This window comes from Macaca nemestrina, chromosome 20, assembly GCF_043159975.1.
Source record: "Macaca nemestrina isolate mMacNem1 chromosome 20, mMacNem.hap1, whole genome shotgun sequence".
Taxonomy (NCBI): domain Eukaryota; kingdom Metazoa; phylum Chordata; class Mammalia; order Primates; family Cercopithecidae; genus Macaca; species Macaca nemestrina.
This window is the reverse complement of record NC_092144.1, coordinates 54,321,293-54,342,451: the sequence shown is the minus strand read 5'-3', so window position 1 is coordinate 54,342,451 and position 21,159 is coordinate 54,321,293. Positions and strand designations below refer to the sequence as shown.

General features: G+C 40.8%; 1 protein-coding gene across 1 annotated transcript; it reads right to left on the bottom strand.

Annotated features, from left to right (window-relative positions):
• Window positions 1-5,738: 5,738 nt before the first annotated feature.
• Window positions 5,739-20,264, bottom strand: LOC105463831 (zinc finger protein 225). Its single transcript, XM_011711198.2, has 4 exons — window positions 20,235-20,264; window positions 17,136-17,262; window positions 16,873-16,965; window positions 5,739-9,857 (listed from the first exon to the last, which is right to left on the bottom strand). Exons 1-4 carry the CDS (start codon window positions 20,247-20,249, stop codon window positions 7,972-7,974), a joined length of 2,121 nt encoding a protein of 706 aa, XP_011709500.2. The 5' UTR covers window positions 20,250-20,264; the 3' UTR covers window positions 5,739-7,971.
• Window positions 20,265-21,159: the final 895 nt, after the last annotated feature.

Sequence of the window (21,159 nt, the reverse complement as noted above, 5' to 3'; positions counted from 1 at the left end):
GAGCAGCCAGGAGAATATGGTGAAAACCCATCTCTACTAAGAATACAAAAATTAGCCGGGCATGGTGGCGTGTGCCTGTAATCCCAGCTACTCGGGAGACTGAGACAGGAGAATCGCTTGAACCTGAGAGGCGGAGGTTGCAGTGAGCGGATGATCGTGCCACTGCACTCCAGTCTGGGCGACAGAGCAAGACTCCGTCTCGGGAAAAAATAAAAAAAGATAACCAGATTTTTTTCTCCTCATAAACATACATTGGCCTATGTATATTGTTTAGATCTGTGTCCCCACCCAAATCTCACTTTGAAATGTGATCCCCAATGTTGGAGTTGGGGCCTGGTAGGAGGTGATTGGCTCATTGGGGAGGTTTCTAATGGTTTAGCACCATCCCCCTAGTGCTGTTCTCCTGATAGAGTTCTCATGAGATCTGGTTGTTCAAAATTGTGTAGCACCTCACTGCTCGCTCTTTTCCTCCTACTGTGGCCATGTGAAGTGCTGGCTCCCTAGTTGCCTTGCAGCATAATTGTAAGTTTCCAGAGGCCTCCCCAGAAGCTGAGCTGATGCTGCCATACTTCCTCTACAGCCTGCAGGACCCTGCATTAGCCAATTAAACCTCTTTATAAATTACCCAGACTCAAGTATTTCTTTATAGCAATGCGGGAATGGACTAATACACACCAATCTATGTTTTTGTTTTTTAAAAAACGAAGTCTCACGTTCTAGATTCATTTTATAAACATTTTCACAATTTTGTTTACACATAAAAACAAGGTTACTATGCTAACCACACAATGCCATACATCCCCCTTCTTTGAAAATTGACTGACTGCTATTTCTATGCCAGTTACAGCTGTATTGTTGCTCTAGTCTGCCCTTCCAAATGACAAAATTCATTGAGATGCTCTATCTTGACCAGGCGCAGTGGCTCACGCTTGTAAACCCAGTACTTTGGAAGGCCAAGGCCAGTGGATTACTTGAGGCCAGGAGCTGGAGACCAGCCTAGCCAACATAGTGAAACGCTGTCTCTACTAGAAATACAAAAAATTAGCTGGGCGTGGCATGGTGGTACATGCGTGTAATCCCAGCTACTCAGGAGGCTGAGGTACAAGAATCACTTGAACTTGGGAGACCAAGATCACGCCTCTGTACTCCAATCTGGGTGACAGAACGAGACACTGTCTCAGAAAAAAATAATAATAATAAATGGAAGGGAGGGAGGAAGGAAGCGAAATGCACTCCAGCTGAGTGACAGAGCAAGACTGTCTCAGAAAAAAAAAAAAAAAAAAAGGAAGAAAGAAATGTAAATCAATCAATATCTTCTAAATAATTTAAAATTATTTTTCCAGAGTTATATTTTTAACATTTTGATCTTCAGCGACTCCAACATTCAAGATTATGTTTTTCTGGATTATGATCAATTCCTCTCCTTAGTGCATGATCTCAAGATGTACCAGATACTAGTTTTTATCCATTAATGGTGCTGCTAAACTTGAACAGTTGATTAAGGTGTTTCTCTCCAGAATTCTGCACTCTAAAATTATTTTTCCCCTAAAAAGTTACTACTATCTGGTGAAAAATTGAGATACTCCAACTTATTCTATGTTTATTTCTTGGCATTATGCTCTAAGAAAAAGCTTTCCATCTATATTATTTATTTGTTTATACCAGTGTGGATTTGTGAATTTCTATTATATTAATGAGTTCACATCTACTACTGTTATTATTTTGATTCTCTGGTTGTCTCAGATTTTGCCAGTAAAATCCTCTTCAAGCAGTCCCCTATTGCCTTCTAGCTCTTCCTGTTCATCATGATATGAGCTCCTTGTGCACTGGTTTACTTTCTGATACTGTGTGCTGTGTGTTCCAAGTTCATTAGGTATTTTTCAAGTTCATTGGGTATTTTCCCTACCCTAGCCATGAGATCAGATATTTCTCCTAGGACTTCTGGTTCCTATTTGTGGAAAATGTAGTTAGAAACAAAGAACTGAGTGCTGGGTGTGATCACTGCTACCTTAGTGTTATTGATTCTTGACCCCCTCAGCTGACAAAACTAGCAAATATATACTTTTTATTTTTTTTTTTTTTTGAGACGGAGTGTCGCTCTTATTGCCCAGGCTGGAGTGCAATGATGCAATCTCGGCTCAGTGCAATGTCTGCATCCCAGGTTCAAGCGATTCTCCTGCCTCAGCCTCCCAAGTAGCTGGGATTATAGGCATGCACCACCACGCTCAACTAATTTTGTATTTTTTGTAGAGATGGGGTTTCACCATGTTGGTCAGGCTGGTCTTGAACTCCTGACCTTGAGTGATCTGCCCACCTCGGCCCGGCCTTTTTGTTTGTTTTTTGTTTTTTGTGGTAGAGACAGAGTCTCACCATGTTGCTCAGGCTGGTCTCAAACTTCTAGACTCAAGCAGTCCTCTCGCCTCAGTCTTTTTCCACTTTTTATACTGCTATTGATGTCTACTTGCTATGATCTAGATTGCAATTGGAAAATACATTTTTATAGTGTCAAACTTTTACATTTATCAAGACTTGTTTTGTGGCCTAATATATGGTCTGTCTTGAAGACTGTTTCATGTGCAGTTGAGAAAATGTGTATTCTGTTGAGGGACGGAGAGTTATGTAAATGTCTCTTAGGTTGAATTGATGTATAATGTTCTTCAAATTATCTGTTTCCTTATTTATCTTTGGTCTGGGTGTCCTATGCATTTGAAAGAAAGGTAGGGAGTCTCTTTCTATTATTGGAGAGCTGTATATTTCTCCCTTCAATTCTGTCAGTATTTACATTTTATATTTCAGAACTCTGACATTTGGTGCATATATAAGTGTTTCATCTTAGTGAAATGAACCTTTTAGCAATATTAATGTCTCGTTTAACAGTTTTTGACTTAAAATCTAATTTATCTGTTGTTAGTATAGCTACCTGCACTGTTACTTTTTTTACATGGAATACCTTTCTCCATCATTTGCCTTTCATCTATGCATGTCATTAGTTCTAATGTGCAGAGCATATAATTAGATACTGTCTTTCAATCATTTTGACAAACTACATCTTTTTATTGGGAAGTTTCATTAATTTCACTTAAACTAATTATACACAGGTAAGGATTACCATTTTAAATTTGTGTTTTGTATGTCCTATTGTGTTTTTTCCCCTCATTTCCTTCATTACTATTGTCCTTTGTGTTGAGGTCTTTTTTTGTAGTGATACATTTTGAATCACTTCTTTTTTCTTTTTTTTTTTTTTTTTTTTTTTGAGATGGAGTCTCACTGTGTCGCCCAGGCTGGAGTGCAGTGGCGTATTCTCAGCCTACTACAAGACCTCTACCTCCTGGGTTCAAGCAATTCTCCTGCCTCAGCCTCCTGAGTAGCTGGGACTACAGGCACATGCCACCACGCCCAACTAATTTTTTTTGTATTTTTAGTAGAGATGGGATTTCACCATGTTGGTCAGAATGGTCTTGATCTCTTGACCTCATGATCCACCCGCCTCAGCCTCTGGAGGTGCTGGTATTACGGGCATGAGCCACTGTGCCCTGCCTTGAATCACTTCTTATTTTCCTTTGTGCATGTTTCATTGGTATTTTCTTTATAGCTATCATAAGTATAGGCAACATCCTAAAGTTATAACAACGTTTTACATTGATACCAACTTCACTTCAATCACATATAAGAACCCTACTCCTTCACAGCTTCTTCCTTCCCATACTGTTACTGATCTCATAGTACATCTTTACGTATTGTGTACTTATTTACATAGATTGGTAGTCATTTTTATGCATTTGTCTTTTACACTGTATAGAAAATAAAAACTGGGATTACAAACTAAAATTACTATCATAATGTTGTTTGTATTGCTTCATGTAATTGCCTTTAGTATAGATCTTTATATTTTCATATGATTTCAAGTTATTGTCTAAAATCCTTTCATTTCAACTTGGAAGGATTGATTCCCTTTATCAGTTTTCCAGGCTGGAGTACAGTGGCGCAATCTTGGCTCACTGCAACTTCCACTTCCCAGGTTCAAGCAATTCTCCTGCCTCAGCCTCCTGTGTAGCTGCGATTACAGGTGCCCACTAGCAAGCCCGGCTAATTTTTGTATTTTTAGTAAAGACAGGGTTTCACCATGTTGGCCATGCTGGTCTCAAACTCCTGGCCTCAAATGATCTGCCTGCCTCAGCCTCCCAAAGTGCTGAGATTACAGGCGTGACTGCACCTGGCCCCTTTATCAATTCTTGAATAACTTGTCTACTGCCAATTAATTCTCTCAGCTTATGTTTTTCCTGAAAAGTTATTAATTGATCGCTCATTTTGGAAGTATAGTTTTGCTGAATATAGAATCCTCAATACACCAGGTTTTTTTCCAGCACTTTAATACATCATCTGGCCTTGGAGATTTGCAGAGAAATCCACTGATGATCTTTTTTTTTTTTTTTTTTTTTTTCCTTTTTCCTTTTTTGAGACAGAGTCTCCATCGCCCAGGCTAGCGTGCAGGGGCATGATCTCAGCTCACTGCAATCTCCGCCTCCCAGGTTCAAGCGATTCTCCTGCCTCAGCCTCCCGAGTAGCTGGCACTACAAGTGTGCACCACCATGCCTGGCTTATTTTTGTATTTTTAGTAGACACAGGGTTTCACCGAGTTGGCTAGTCTGGTCTCAAACTCCTGACGTCATGCGATCCGCCTGCTTCAGCCGCCTAAAGTGCGATTATAGGCATGAGCCACTGTACCTGGCCAGAGCCACTGATATTATTGAGGATCTCTTGTACATGACAAGTCACTTTCATGCTGCTGCTTTCAAGGTGTTCCTTTGTCTTTTGATTATAATGTGTCTCAGTGTGGGTCTCTTTGGATTTATCCTACTTGAAAACAATAATTCAGTCGCTGCCAAAATGTGTGATTATTTCTCTTTTTGAGTACATAGTCACAGAAGTTCATGACTGTAGGTCCTTATGGAGATCTCTGGGGAAAAAATTAGTGCTGTAAACTTTTGCAATCTAGCAGGGTCCATCCTTATCCAGAACTGCCCTCCCACCCCATCAAAGGAATTGTGGATTTGTAAACTGGACATGTCTTGGAATTTATTTTTGGGCTGTGAGTCTGCATTAGAGGATTTAAGTTACACTTTGGTTCACTTGAAATAGAAACCTTCTACCTATATAGATTATGTAACAATTTAATAGATTTCTCACAAACTTATTTATTATTATTATTCTTTTTTTTTTTTTTTTGAGATGGAGACTCACTCTATCACACAGGCAGGAGTGCAGTGGCACGATTTTGGCTCATTGCAACCTCTGCCTCCTAGGCTCAAATGATTCTCCTGCCTCAGCCTCCTGAGTAGCTAGGATTACAGGCACACACCACCATACCTGGCTAATTTTTTGTATTTTTAGTAGAGATGAGGTTTCACTGTGTTGACTAGGCTGGTCTAAAACTCCGCCTCAGCCTCCCTAAGTGCTGGAATTACAGGCGTGAGCCACCATGCCCAGCCTCATCAATTTATTTTTTATATTATGGATAACAAGACCAACAAAGGAAGTTCAGCTAACCTGACTTGAAGCCTCCCTCCTTTTTCAAACACAGAGGAAGGATGATAATCTGTAATAATCCCCACCAATTGTGAAAATACACCCAAGTCAAAGTTATACTAGGGAACTCACCAGTGTCCACAAAAGAAAAAGGAAATAAAATCTGTGGTGAAAAATGGCAAAGAACATTAGCCCCACATAAGCTCAGGATACTAGATATAGAACTAGGTATTTAATATTCAGTGTGGTTGGGAGAAACAGAAATATTAACCAGAAACACAGTAAGTCCCACATGTTAACACCATGTTGTAACCAAGTTGATGATGCAGGACACACCAGAGAGCAGATATAGACCCTACCAAACTTTTAATAATTGTAATAGGCAAGTATTTTCTGTTTAACCTGCTGAGTATTCTGTTACAGTTACCTTGGAGATGAGCTATTCTGGTATCTGGTGACAGTTAAAAGCCAAAACACACAAAACAAAAAGAAGACTGCAGCCAATAGTTTTCTAATACTATGTGCACAAAAAGTTAATATAACAGGCCTGAGACTGCAAATCCTAGACAGGACTGCTTACAAGACTGGCCTTTAGCTGGTGTTAGGATACATGGAGTTTGAGAGGGTTGCCACCATTTCATAACTGGTAGGCATGGTTCAAGTTATTCTGAACACTTGCTCCCCTTCTTGGAGTCTAGAATCTTGATTTTGGAGGGATGATACCTACATGATTAGTCCCAATAAGAACCTTAGGTACGGGTTGATAATTAACTTCCATTGTAGACATTTCACAAGTACAATCACAATTCAATACTGGAGGAATTGCGACCTGTTACTCCATGCACAAAGGATCTTTACAAATTTATATCTGATTCCCTCCAGATATTATCCAAGAACCTTTTCCCTTTACTGATTATTTGTATCCTGTCACCATAATATAGGCATGAGTACAACTATATTCTGAGTCCTCTTAGCAAATCACAGAACCTGGAGAGATTGTCTTAGGGACCTCCAACCCACTATGCAAATTGAGACAGCATGGATGTTCATAAAGTACCTAGCATCCTGAAAAGATACAGTCTAGAACATTAAGAATAAAAATCAAATCTATCTCTAGTAGACATTTTGCTGAAGAAAGCCGTTTAACCTAATGTACCCAAAATATCACCACGGTGTCTATGAATAGAATGACAATCCTGCTCTGTGTCCTAACTGGTTCCAGACTGTTAGAGGCCCCACTGCTGTCATGCTATTGTTCCCAACCCATACACATCTTTTCTTAAAAGAATCTTTGTTGATTCTTTATGTCCACATGTATACCCCTTTATTTCTATCTCCAGGATTTTTCCACTCCTTCACTTATGCTTAAAGCAAGTTCACATGCATTATGTACGAGGACAGCTGAAGACACTCACCAATTTTTCTCTATATTCAAACTAGAGAACATTTTGTTTTGAAAACCAATTTCCACAATCCTATTCCTTAATTTTGAGTCATGTCATATTATTATATACTTGATACATACCCAAAGAAAAGGAAATCAGTATGTTAAAGTGTTATCTCCACCCCCCATGTTTATTGCAGCACCATTCACGATAGCCAAGAAATAGGCCAAGATATGTAATCAACCTAAGTGTCCACTGGATGAATGAATAAAGAAAATGTGGCCGGTGGCTCAAGCCTGTAATCCCAGCACTTTGGGAGGCCGAGACGGGCGGATCACAAGGTCAGGAGATCGAGACCATCCTGGCTAACATGGTGAAACCCCGTCTCTACTAAAAAATACAAAAAACTAGCCGGGCGAAGTGGCGGGCACCTGTAGTCCCAGCTACTCGGGAGGCTGAGGCAGGAGAATGGCGTAAACCCGGGAGGCGGAGCCTGCAGTGAGCTGAGATCCGGCCACTGCACTCCAGCCTGGGCGACAGAGCAAGACTCCGTCTCAAAAAAAAAAAAAAAAGAAAATGTGGCAAATATACACATCGGAGTACTATGTAGCCATGAAAAACAACAAAATTCTATCACTCACAGCAAAGTGAATGAGCCTTACAGGGCATTATACTAAGTGATATATACCAGGCACAGAATAATAAATACTACATGTTCTCACATATATGTGGAAGCTCAAAAAGTTAATTTCATAGAGGTAGAGAGTAGAACAGTAGTTCTTAGAGGTGAGGAGGCAGGGCGGTAGCCAAAGGTTGGTTAATGAATATAGAAATACAGGCAGGTAGGAGGAATAAGTTCTAGTGTTTTACACCACTACAGGGTGATTGTAATTAACAACGTATTATTTTCAAATAGCTAGAAGAGTTAATTTTAAAGGTTCCCAACACAAAGAAATGATAAATGTTTGAGGTGATGGATACGTTAATTATACTGATTTGATCATTACACATCGTATACTTGTACCAACTATCACATGTGCCCCATAAACGAGTACAATAATTATGTGTCATTTAAAAATAATGACAAAAGCATATCAAGATTCAAGCGCCTCTTGTAACGCTTCCCACAGTCCTCACATTTAGATGTTTTCTCTTCCCTGTGGTCTCTTTGTTGGTCTTTAAGACATGAACTGTGTACAATGCTTTTCCCACAGTCCTCACATTGAAGTACTTTTTCTCTACTATGGAGTCTCTGATGGGTTAGATGAGTTGAGGCCCATCTGAAACCCTTTCCACACTTCTCACATTTGTATGGCTTTTCCCCAGTGTGAACCCTCTGATGGGAATGAAGCTGTGATTTGTCAGTAAATCTCTTCCCACATTCTTCACATTTGAATGGCTTTTCATCACCATGGAGTCTCTTATGATTCAAAATACTTGATGCCCGGCTAAAGCTCTTCCCACATTCTTTACAATTATAAGGTCTCTCTCCGGTGTGGACCCTCTGGTGCATGTCAAGATTAAACTTACTGTTGAAGCCCTTCCCACACTCTTCACATTTATATGGCTTTACTCCAGTGTGGACTCTGCGATGAGAATAAAGTTGTGAATTCTGAGTAAATCTTTTCCCACACTCCTCACATTTGAATGGTTTTTCTCCACTGTGGACTCTACGATGGGTATAAAGTTGTGAATTCTGAGTAAATTTTTTCCCACATTCTTCACATTTAAATGGTTTTTCTCCACTGTGGATTCTCTGATGATTCAAAAGACATGAGGCCCAGCCAAAGCTCTTCCCACATTCTTTACAATTATAGGGTTTCTCTCCTCTGTGGACCCTCTGATGAAAGTCAAGATCCAACCTCCTTTTGTAGCCCTTCCCACACTCCTCACATCTATATGGCTTTTCTCCACTGTGGGCTCTCTGGTGAGAATAACGTTGTGAATTTGTGTAAAATCCCTTCCCACATTCTTCGCATTTGAATGGTGTCTCTCCACTGTGGACTCGCACATGTCTTGAAAGACCTGAGGCCCATCTGAAGCTCTTTCCACATTCTTTACAATTATATGGCTTCTCCCCTGTGTGGTCTATCTGATGCTTATAAAGATCTTGCCTATAAATGAAGCGTTTTCCACATTCCTCACATTTGTACCGTTTCTCTCCTGTGTGGACCATGCGATGACTATTAAGTGCTGATTTCAGACCAAAGCTCTTACCACATATATCACATCTGAATGGTTTCTCTAGCATGTGAACCGTGGAATGCCTATTAAGATTTGCTCTACTACGGAAGCTCTTACAACATGTATCACATGTGAATGGCTTCTCCCCAGTATGGATTCTTTGATGTTCCTGAAGCTGGGAATCATGAATGAAGGCCTTCCCACATTTTTCACAAACATGAGGTTTCACTCCTGTGTGTAATTTACGATGAACATAAAGTCCTGATCTACGACTAAAGCCTTTCCCACACTGCTCACATTTGAATGGTTTCTCTCCAGTGTGGATTCTCTGATGAATTTGCAGATGTGAGCTCTGATTGAATTCCTTACCACACACATCACAATTATAGAGTTTCTCCCCCATGTGAACTCTCTGATGAATACGAAGAGCTGAGCTATAACAGAAACTCTTTCCACATTCATCACATGTATGAGACTTATCTCTTGACTGTAATTGTTGATGAAGATCAAGGATGGAGACATCACTAAAGAATTTTTTATACTTCCTACCCTCAGAAGGTTTCTGTCTTATGTGAATTATAGATAGTCCTGCATCAACCTGGCAGGGCATATCATCTTGTTTGGAGAACTGAAAGCTGTTTACCATGGAGTCTTGAAACCTGGTTAAGTCACTTGAAATTTGTTCGCAGTTTTGATGACTGAACAACCCTTCATGTGTTCCTACTTCTGGAACAGTCTCCATCTCAGTTTGGATCTTGTCTCCTATAATGACACAGAATTAAGAGATGTGGGCAAGTAAAGCCTTTATTCAATGTTATCAAGATTTCATACTTAGGACATAGCCTGAAATTGTATTAAATACAGGGAATGTTCAGATTGTGTTTTCCTTTTTTTAAGAGAGTGTCTCCCTCTGTCACCCAGGCTGGAGTACAGGGACGCGATCATGGCTCACTGCAGCCTTGACCTCCTGGGCTCAAGTGATCCTCCCACGTCCACCTCCTGAGTAGCTAGGACTACAGGTACATACCACCATGACTAGCTAATTTTTACATTTTTTTTGAAGAGACGAGGTCTTGCTACATTGCCAAGGCTGGTCTTGAACTCCTGGCCACAAGTGATACTCCCATCTTGGCCTCCCAAAGTGCTAGGATTACAGGCTTGAGCCACTGTGCCCAGCCAATGTGTTTTTCAAGTACACTATGGACTCTCGTTTGCATGAGACCAATTCAGAACCACACCAAGTGTCAGATGTGAAATACTTGGTAGAAATAAAACCTTACATGGTAAATTATGTAACTAATAAATTATGTAAACAGTGAAGTATGAATCAAATGTGAACTTTAAGGAGAAGCCACAACATCATCAAAACTTTGTATATTTTAGTTTGTATTGCATATCTTTATGAAGTACAGAAATTATCCTAAGTCACAAAGAGGCCTGGGTGATATCCTCAGCATCTGACAGGCAATCTCTCGGTCCTAAAATGTCATGCCTGAGGAGAGTGTCTCTGTTTGTCTGGAGGCAAACAAATATGAGGTTTCACTCCTGTGTGTAATTTACGATGAACATAAAGTCCTGATCTACGACTAAAGCCTTTCCCACACTGCTCACATTTGAATGGTTTCTCTCCAGTGTGGATTCTCTGATGAATTTGCAGGTGTGAGCTCTGCAAAATTAAAGCATCATATATGAAGGGAAGTGCTATCTCCTGGCAGGAGACCAACCAGCACAAAAATAAAGCATGAAACCACCAAAGCTAAGAAACCTCACAGAGTCCATTGCACACCCCAGCCACCTCCACCGGAACAGGCACTGATATCTATGGTTGAGAGACCCACAGACAGTTCATATCACAGGACTCTGTGCAAACAGCCCCCAGTACTAGCCCAGAGCTGGGTAGACTTGCTGAGTAGCTAGACCCAGAATAGAGACAACAATCACTACAGTTTGGCTCACAGGAAGCCACATCCATAGGAAAAGGGGGAGAGTACTACATCAAGGGAACACCCTGTGGGACAAAAGACTCTGAACAACAGTCTTCAGCCCTAGACCTTCCCTCTGACAGAGCCTACCCAAATGAGAAAACCAACTCTGGTAATATGACAAAACAAGGCACTTTAACATCCACCAAAAAATCACACTAGTTCACCAGCAATGGATCCAAAAAAAGAAGAAATCCCTCATTTACCTGAAAAGGAATTCAGGAGGTTAGTTATTAAGCTAATCAGGGAGGCACCAGAGAAAGGCAAAGCCAAAAAGGATACAATAAGTGAAGGGAGAAATATTCAAGGAAATAGATAGCTTAAAAAAAACCAATACAAAATTCAGGAAATACTGGACACACTTATAGAAATGCAAAATGGTCTGGAAAGTCTCAGCTATAGAATTGAATAAGTAGAAGAAAGAAATTCAGAGCTTCAAGACAAGTTCTTTGAATTAACCCAATTCAACAAAGACAAAGAAAAAAGAATAAGAAAATATGAACAAAGCCTCAAAGATGTATGGGATTATGTTAAATTACTAAACCTAAGAATAATCAGTGTTCCTGAGGAAGAAGAGAATTCTTTTAGAATTCTAAAATTCTAAAAACATATTTGGGGAAATAATAGAGGAAAACTTCCCCAGCCGTGCTAGATGCCTAGACATCCAAATACAAAAAGCACAAACAATGCTTGGGAATTTCATTGCAAAAAGATCATTGCCTAGGCACATTGTCATCAGGTTATCCAAAGTTAAGACGAAGGAAAAAATCTTAAGAGCTGTGAGACAGAAGCACCAGGTAACCTATAAAGGAAAACCTATCAGATTAACAGCAGATTCCTCAATAGAAACCCTACAAGCTAGAAGGGATTGGGGCCCTATCTTCAGCCTCCTCCAACAAAACAATTATCAGCCAAGAATTTTGTATCCACCAAAACTAAGCATCATATATGAAGGGAAGATACAGTCTTTTTCAGACAAATGCTGAGAGAATTTGCCACTACCAAGCCACCACTACAAGAACTGCTAAAAGGCGCTCTAAATCTTGAAACAAATCCTGGAAACACATCAAAATGGAACCTCTTTAAAGCATAAATCATACAGGACCTATAAAACAAAAACATATTAGAAAGCAAAAACAAAAAATTTAAAAACCAAAGTACACAGGCAACAAATAGCAAGATGAATGCAACGGCACCTCATATCTCAATACTAACATTGAATGTAAATGGCCTAAATGCTCCACTTAAAAGATACAGAACTACAGAATGGATATGAGCTCACCAGCCAACCATCTGCTACCTTCAGGTGACTTACCTAACACATAAGGAGTCATATAAACTTAAAGTAAAAGGGTGGAAAAGGCATTTCATGCAAATGGACACCAAAAAATGAGCAGGGGTAACTATTCTTGTATCAGACAAAACAAACTTTAAAGCAACAGCAGTTAAAAGAGACAAAGACAGGCATTATATAATGGCAAAAGGCCGGCCGGGCGCAGACGCCTGTCATCCCAGTACTTTTGGAGGCCGAGGCGGGCAGATCACGAGGTCAGGAGATCGAGACCATCCTGGCTAACACGGTGAAACCCTGTCTCTACTAAAAAAATACAAAAAAATTAGCCAGGCAGGGTGGCGGGCGCCTGTAGTCCCAGCTACTCAGGAGGCTGAGGCAGGAGAATGGCGTGAAACCGGGAGGTGGAGCTTGTAGTGAGCTGAGATCTCGCCACCACACTCTAGCGTGGGCAACAGAGCGAGACTCCATCTCAAAAAAAAAGAAAAGAGAATTCAGCAAAGTTTCCGAATATAAGATTAATGTACACAAATCAGTAGCTCTTCTATACACTGCCAGCAACCAAGCAGAGAATCAAAGCAAGAACTCAACCCCTATTATAATAGCTGCAAAAAAAAAAAAAAAAACTCAGGAATATACATAACCAAGGAGTCAAAAGACCTCTACAAGGAAAACAACAGAACACTGCTGAAAGAAATCACTGATGACACAAACAAATGGAAACACATCTCATGCTCATGGATGGGTAGAATCAATATTGTGAAAATGACAATACTGCTAAAAGCAATCTACAAATTAAATGCAATCCCTATCAAAATATCACCATCATTCTTCATAGAATTAGAAAAAACAATTCTAAAATTCATATGGAATCAAAAAAAGAGCTCACAGAGCCAAAGCAAGACTAAAGCAAAAAGAACATATCTGGAGGCATCACATTAACTGATTTCAAACTATACTATAAGGCCATAGTCACCAAAATAGTGTGATACTGGCATAAAAATAGGCACTTAGACCAAAGGAACAGAATAGAGAACCCAGAAATAAACCCAAATCCTTACAGCCAACTGATCTTCGACAAAGCAAACAAAAACATAAAGTGGGGAAAGGACACCCTTTTCAACAAATGGTGCTGGGATAATTGGCTAGCCACATGTAGGAGAATGAAACTGGATCTTCATCTCTCACCTTATACAAAAATCAATTCAAGATAGATTAAGGACTCAAATCTAATACCTGAAACTATAAAAACTGTAGAAGATAACATTGGAAAAATCCTTCTAGACATTGGCTTAGGCAAGGATTTCATGATCAAGAACCCAAAAGCAAATGCAATAAAAACAAAGATAAATAATTGGGACCTAATTAAACTAAAGAGCTTTTGCACAGCAAAAGGAACAGTCACCAGAATAAACAGACAACCCACAAAGTGGGAGAATATCTTTACAATCTGTACATCTGACAAAGAACTAATATCCAGAGTCTACAACAAACTCAAACAAATCAGTAAGAAAAAACCAAACAACCCCATCAAAAAGTGGGCTAAGAACATGAATAGACAATTCTCAAAAGAATATAGATATATGGCCAACAAACATATTTTTAAAAAACTCAAAATCACTAATGATCAGGGAAATGCAAATCAAAACCACAGTGTGATACCACCTTACTCCTGCAAGAATGGCCATAATCAAAAATCAAAAAACAGTAGATGCTGGTGTGGATGTGGTGATAGGGAACACTTCTACACAGCTGGTGGGAATGTAAACTAGTACAGCCACTATGGAAAACAATGTGGAAATTCCTTAAAGAACTAAAAGTAGAACTACCATTTGATCCAGCAATACCACTACTGGGTATCTATCCAGAGGAAAAGAAGTCATTACGCGAAAAAGATACTTGCACATGCATGTTTATAGCAGCACAATTCAAAATTGCAAAATCATGGAACCAACACAAATGCCCATCAATTAACGAGTGAATAAAGAAACTGTGGTATTATATATGATGGAACGCTACTCATTCATAAAAAGGAATGAATTAATAGCATTTGCAGCAACCTGGATGAGACTGGAAACTATGATTCTAAGTGAAGTAACTCAGGAATGGAAAACCAAACATCATATGTTCTCAATGATATGTGGGAGCTAACCTATGAGGATGCAAAGGCATAAGAATGAGACAATGGCCTGTAATCCCAGCACTTTGGGAGGCTGAGGCAGGTGGATCACAAGGTCAGGAGATCAAGACCATCCTGGCTAACATGGTGAAACCCCGTCTCTACTAAAAATATTTTAAAAATTAGCAGGGCATGGTGGCAGGCGCCTGTAGTCCCAGCTACTCGGGAGGCTGAGGCAGGAGAATGGCATGAACCCGGGAGGTGGAGCTTACAGTGAGCAGAGATCGCGCCACTGCACTCTAGCCTGGGCGACAGAGCAAGACTCCATCTCAAAAATAAAAAATAAAAAAAAAAAGAGACAATGGACTTTGGGGACTTGCAGGAAAGAATGGGAGGAGGGCAAGAGAGAAAAGACTACAAATATGTGTAGTATATACTGCTCGGGTGATGAGTGCACCAAATTCTCACAAATCACTAAAGAACTTACGTAACCAAATACCACCTATACTCCAATAACTTACAGAAAAAATTTTTAAAAATAAAAATTTAAAAAAAGCTCCAAGACAAGTCAGAGAGAAGGCATAGTACTCAGTGTGGTCATAAAAAAACCCTTAGAAGTTTCCATGGGATGTGGGTAAACTGCATGTACCTAAAAATAGTATCCCAACAAGTAATCCTAAGAAAGTTCTAATTAGATAGGCAGCCATCAAAAGACAGAAACATGTTCTGCAATAGCTCTCATTCACTCTAGTTTGTGTATTACTTATTAACCATCTATCTCCATGATTCCTGGAGACACTGAAGTTCCCCTCATCCATTAATTTATTTATCAGGATAACAAATAATTAGATACCTGCCATGTACCAGAACAATACCTTCTAGCCTGTGAATAGATAGCCATGAGCAAAACAGCTAAAATTCCTCCTCTTAGATATCACATTCCTGGGGGTAAAGGTGACAGGTAAACAGAAATACATAAAACACAGTGCAAGACAGCACAAGAAGAAAAAAATAGAACTGTGTTTTGTTTGTTTTTTTGAGACAGAGTCTCACTTTGTCACCAAGGCTAGAGTGCGGTGGAGCCATCTCGGCTCGCTGCAACCTCCACCTCCTGGGTTCAAGTGATTCTCCTGCCTCAGCCTCCCGAGTAGCTGAGACTACAGGCACACGCTACCACAGCTGGCTAATTCTGTATTTTTAGTAGAGATGGGATTTCACCATGTTGGCCAGGCTGGTCTCGAATTCCTGACCTCAGTGATCCACTTGCCTTGATCTCTGAAAGTAGTGGGATTATGGGCGTGAGCTACAGTGCCTGGCCTAGAACAGTATTTTAAATACAGTAGCTGGAAGTGGCCTCTCTAAAACTGAACAGAGACTTGAATATACTTAAAGAAGAAGCCAGAAAGTTTTGAGGTGAAAGAGTATTCTGATCAGAGAGAAGAGCAAGTAAGGGCTCTCGAGGCAGAAGCTTCAGTAGTAGACAGAACAATGATTCATAAAAGATGTCCACATCCAGTACCCAAGACCTACAAACATGTTATATTACACAGCAAGGGGGACTGGGATTGCAGATGCAATTAAGGTCACTAATCAGCTAACTAGAAAGTGAGGTCATTGTGGATCATCCAGGGGTAACCAACACAATCATAAGGAACCTGAAAGGCAGGAGACGGAGGCATAAGAAGAGTGGCAGAGTGAGCATGACTATGGAAGAAGGATCAGAAATGCAAAGTAGCTGCCTTTGAAGATGGAGGAAGGGAAACAAGAGCCAAGGAGTGCCTAGAGACTGGTAAACCAAAATAAAGGCTTCTCCCCAAGAGCATCCAGGAAGAAACAAACACCTACAGACACCTTGATAATTATCCAGTGAGATGTGTCAGACTTCAGGCCTAAAGAACAGAAAGATAATAAATTTTTGTTGCTTAGTCGAGTAAATGTGTGGTCATTGGTTACTACAACAGGCAATACAGTGTCTTTGGCAGGTTGGAGAAACAGTATGAAGGACAGTGTGGCTGGAAAGACAAGGCAAAAGGGAGAGGACAGGAGATGTAGTCAGAGAGGTGGTGGGGGATGAACAGCATATCACATGGTCTCTAAAGGGCACTTAAAACACTTGTAACTTAAGTAAACATAAGCAGCCAGAAAGGCTTTTGAACCGAGGAATGGAAATCTGACTTACATTTCCTAAGGAACACATTGGCTGCCATGTGGAAAACAGATGTCAGGGTGGGAAAAGTGGGAGCAGGGCAACCAGCCGAAAGTTGGCTATAATAATTCAGGAAAGAAGTTTGGCTATTTAGACTAGGGCAACAGAGCTGGGAAACAGACAGAAGTAAAACAGACGGGAGAGTCATGCACAAGGACACACAGTTGCTTGCTTCTTACCTAAATTCCCTTCTCTTTGGGTTGCTGTCTCCATCATCCAAAACTTTTCTTCCTTTAGGAAGTGGAAAGTATCTCTGTGGAGTGGTTGATGCCCTGTGAACATGAAAAGTCATGTGCTTAATGCTAATACATCCTAGAAAAAAATCAAATAAGTAAAATTTACTAGAAACTTAGGTTCCCAATGCATACTCAAACTTGAACACTCCAAGATACAAAGCCACTCCTGGTCCTGACGTTGCCTTACAAAGAGCGCCTGTCCTCACCTACTGAGAGCAGGTTCCTGAAGTTCTCCAGCATCACTTCTCGGTACAGTTTCCTCTGGGCAAGGTCCAGCAGCCTCAGCTCTTCCTCACTGAAGACCACAGCCACATCCTTGAAAGTCACTGCCTCCTACAGCATCAAACATATGCAACCTCAGTCTCATGACCAATGACTACTGAGAGAGGGGTGGAACAGAGCAAACATAGGGGAGGGAAGACAAGCTGTTTTGGATCTTGACAAACATAGGTCAACACATAGATTTCCTTTTTTATTTTTTATTTATTTATTTTATTTATTTATTTATTTTTGAGACAGTCTTGCTCTGTTGCCCAGGATGGAGTGCAGTGGCGTGATCTTGGCTCACTGCAACCTCCGCCTCTTGAGTTCAAGTGATCCTCCCACTTCAGCCTCCTAAGTAGCTGGAATTACAGGTGCCCACCACCATACCTGGCTAATTTTTGTATTTTTAGTAGAGATGGGGTTTCACCACATTGGCCAGGCTGGTCTCAAACTCCTGACCTCAGGTGATCCACCTGCCTTGGCCTCCCAAAGTGCTGGGATTACAGACATGAGCCACTGCGCCCAGCCAACTCATAGATTTTCTACTCATTCTATCTGTATCCTGACAATGATGGATTTTCTTGAGCTCCACCAGAAGTTCAACGATGGAAAAGACCTCCTGTAGGTTTACTTTGTGCACTTACTGAGTCTCCTTGTAAGTAACCCTGTAGGACTCTAAATGCAACATCCTGGGATGCACATATATAGGTTTCAATGAATCTTGCCAACTGCCCCAGTAACATTTAGCAATTCAGTCCCAGTCTTGTCTGATAATTCCCATTGTTCTCATACTTGAACCCTGAATGTTATAATTTTTCTTTAATATCTGCCACCAAACGAACAAGCTTGTGGTATCCTGTGTGGGACAGCTATGCAGTACATCCTCTGTACTCTCAAGGCATAAACTACATACATTAATTGCAGCATTGATCTATGATCTGCAGACAGTGTGCCTAGGAGCACATCCCAAGGCTCTGTGCCTTCCTGGTCACATGACCTTGGACCAGTTCACCTATTTATTCCCTCTCTAACAATTTTCATATTGTAGTTTTTTCAGTGATTAAACAAGGAAATACATGGAGCATTGGGAAAGTTGATCAGTACAGACTAAATACCTAATAAACACTAGCTTTTTAAAATTATTTTTTATTATTACTGTCATTGTTGCCATCCATTTTATCTCATTTCATGTCTGCACAGTATTCCAAAGAATTGATAATCTATTTTTTTTTTGTTTTGTTTTGTTTTTTGAGACGGAGTCTCGCTCTGTCGCCCAGGCTGGAGTGCAGTGGTGCGATCTCGGCTCACTGCAAGCTCTGCCTCCTGGGTTTACGCCATTCTCCCGCCTCAGCCTCCTGAGTAGCTGGGACTACAGGCGCCCGCCACCGCGCCCGGCTAATTTTTTGTATTTTTAGTAGAGACGGGGTTTCACCGTGGTCTCGATCTCCTGACCTTGTGATCCGCCCGCCTCGGCCTCCCAAAGTGCTGGGATTACAGGCGTGAGCCACCGCGCCCGGCCGATAATCTATTTTTATCTACTCTAAATAATCTTTAGGCCGGGCGCGGTGGCTCAAGCCTGTAATCCCAGCACTTTGGGAGGACAAGACGGGTGGATCACGAGGTCAGGAGATCGAGACCATCCTGGCTAACACAGTGAAACTCCGTCTCTACTAAAAAATACAAAAAACTAGCCGGGCGAGGTGGCCGGCGCCTGTAGTCCCAGCTACTCGGGAGGCTGAGGCAGGAGAATGGCGTAAACCCGGGAGGTGGAGCTTGCAGTGAGCTGAGATGCGGCCACTGCACTCCAGCCTGGGCGACAGAGCGAGACTCCATCTCAAAAAAAAAAAAAAAAAAAAAATCTTTAATTTTATATATGCTTATTAATACCAATACTGTAAAAAAAATTTTGGGTAGATTTTGCTCCTGTTTATTTAAAATAATTTTAAATGAAAATTAAAATGTCAATAAATAGGCATATTTAAAATTGTGATCATATAATATCAGGTCTCAATTTTTTACCAAACTCTGATCTCTCAAGAGGATACATGTACACTGATTTGTCTTACCATAATCAAGAGCAGGTTATCAATTTTCCCATGATTTTTATAATCATATTAGGAAGAATTTAACAGTTTCACTTATTTGATTATAAATAATACCATCGCCTTTTCAAATATTTATTGGCCATCTCAATTTCTTCTTTTAAACTTACCTGTTAATGCCCTTTATTCATATTCCTTTGGATTTTCTTTTTCTATTCTGTACGTAAGATTCTTATGTTGGATTTTATCTTTTTTAGATATACAAGTAGTGAATATTTTCGCTCTAGGCTGTTATATTTTCTGATAACATTGTGTGCGGTATCCTTTACCATACTGAAAGTAAAGATTTTCTATCATGACTATGGTTATCACTGTCTTTGAGTGCCTGGAGCACTGGGTCCATCTGAGTAGGTGTCAAGTCAGGAAGAAAGAAGGTCACCCCGAAATGGTGCCTGGAAGGAGCAGTGCCACGTGTGGATGCTGGCTCTCAGGTTGGCACAACACAACAGGATATAACTGCTTAACTGCAGCTTCACACAAGGATTATTGGAGGTGTTCACACAGGAGGAGCTAGATTCTGTTTCTCCCATGCTATATCTCTGTTGTACTCCCTAAGTCTTCCCAAGACTGAGAAGAACATCTGAGAATACGAGTAGTCAGATGAAATACGGTCAGGCACGGTGGCTCACACCTGCAATCCCAGCACTTTGGGAGGCTGAGATGGGTGCATCACCTGAGGTCAGGAGTTTGAGACCAGCCTGGCCAAGATGGTGAAACACCGTCTCTACGAAAAATACAAAAATTAGCCAGGTGTGGTGGTGTGTGCCTGTACTCCCAGCTACTCGGGAGGCTGAAGCAGGAGAATTACTTGAACTCGGGAGGCAGAGATTGCAATGAGCCAAAATCAGGCCACTGCACTCCATCTTTGGTGACAGAACAAGACTCCATCTCAAAAATAAAAAAGAAATTTTAACAGCAAGAGAAGCAAGCTGTATTCACCTTCAACGTGTTCATTTTTCCTCCTATTTCAGGGAATATTCAGAGTCCTGAGTGATGCAGTCCGAGGGAAAGCAGAATCCTGTCTGGAAAGTACCAGGGAAAGCAGAGAAAGAGACATGAAAGTGTGGCCAGGGATGCCATCCGCCAACACGAATGTGTATTGTAAATGAACACATGAATGTTCACAACAGCATCATTCATAGTAACCCAAAACTGCACACCAACAAATGCCCTCCTATGAGTACAGGGATAGACAAATTGTGGCCTATTCTTACAATGGAATCTTATTTGGAAATTAAAAGGAATGAAGTACTGTTCATGCTACACCACACATGAACTTTGGAAACATTATGCTAAGTAAAAGAAGCCAGTCACATAGGAAGGCCCACATATTGCATGATCTATTTCTATGAAGTTCCAGAGTAGGCAAGTGTATATAATGAGAAAGTAGGTAGGTGATCTCTGCATATTTGAGGTGAGAAAGAGGATTAACTATAAGTGGGCATAAGGAGTCTTAATGGGGGATGAAAATGATTTAAACTGAATTATGGTGATGTTTATTCCACTCCACAAAGTTCCTAAAAATCATTAAAGTGTCAAGCGTGGTGGCTCACACCTGTAATCCCAGCACTTTGGGAGGCCAAGGCGGGCAGATCACGAGGTCAGGAGATCAAGACCATCCTGGCTAACACAGTGAAACCCCGTCTCTACTAAAAATACAAAAAATTAGCCAGGTGTGGTGGCGGGTGCCTGTAGTCCCAGCTACTTCGGAGGCTGAGGCAGGAGAATGGCGTGAACCCGGGAGGCGGAGCTTGCAGTGAGCCAAGATCGCGCCGCTGCACTCCAGCCTGGGTGACAGAGCGAGACTGTCTCAAAAAAAAAAAAAAAAAAATCATTAAAGTGTACACATGAAATAGGTAGATTC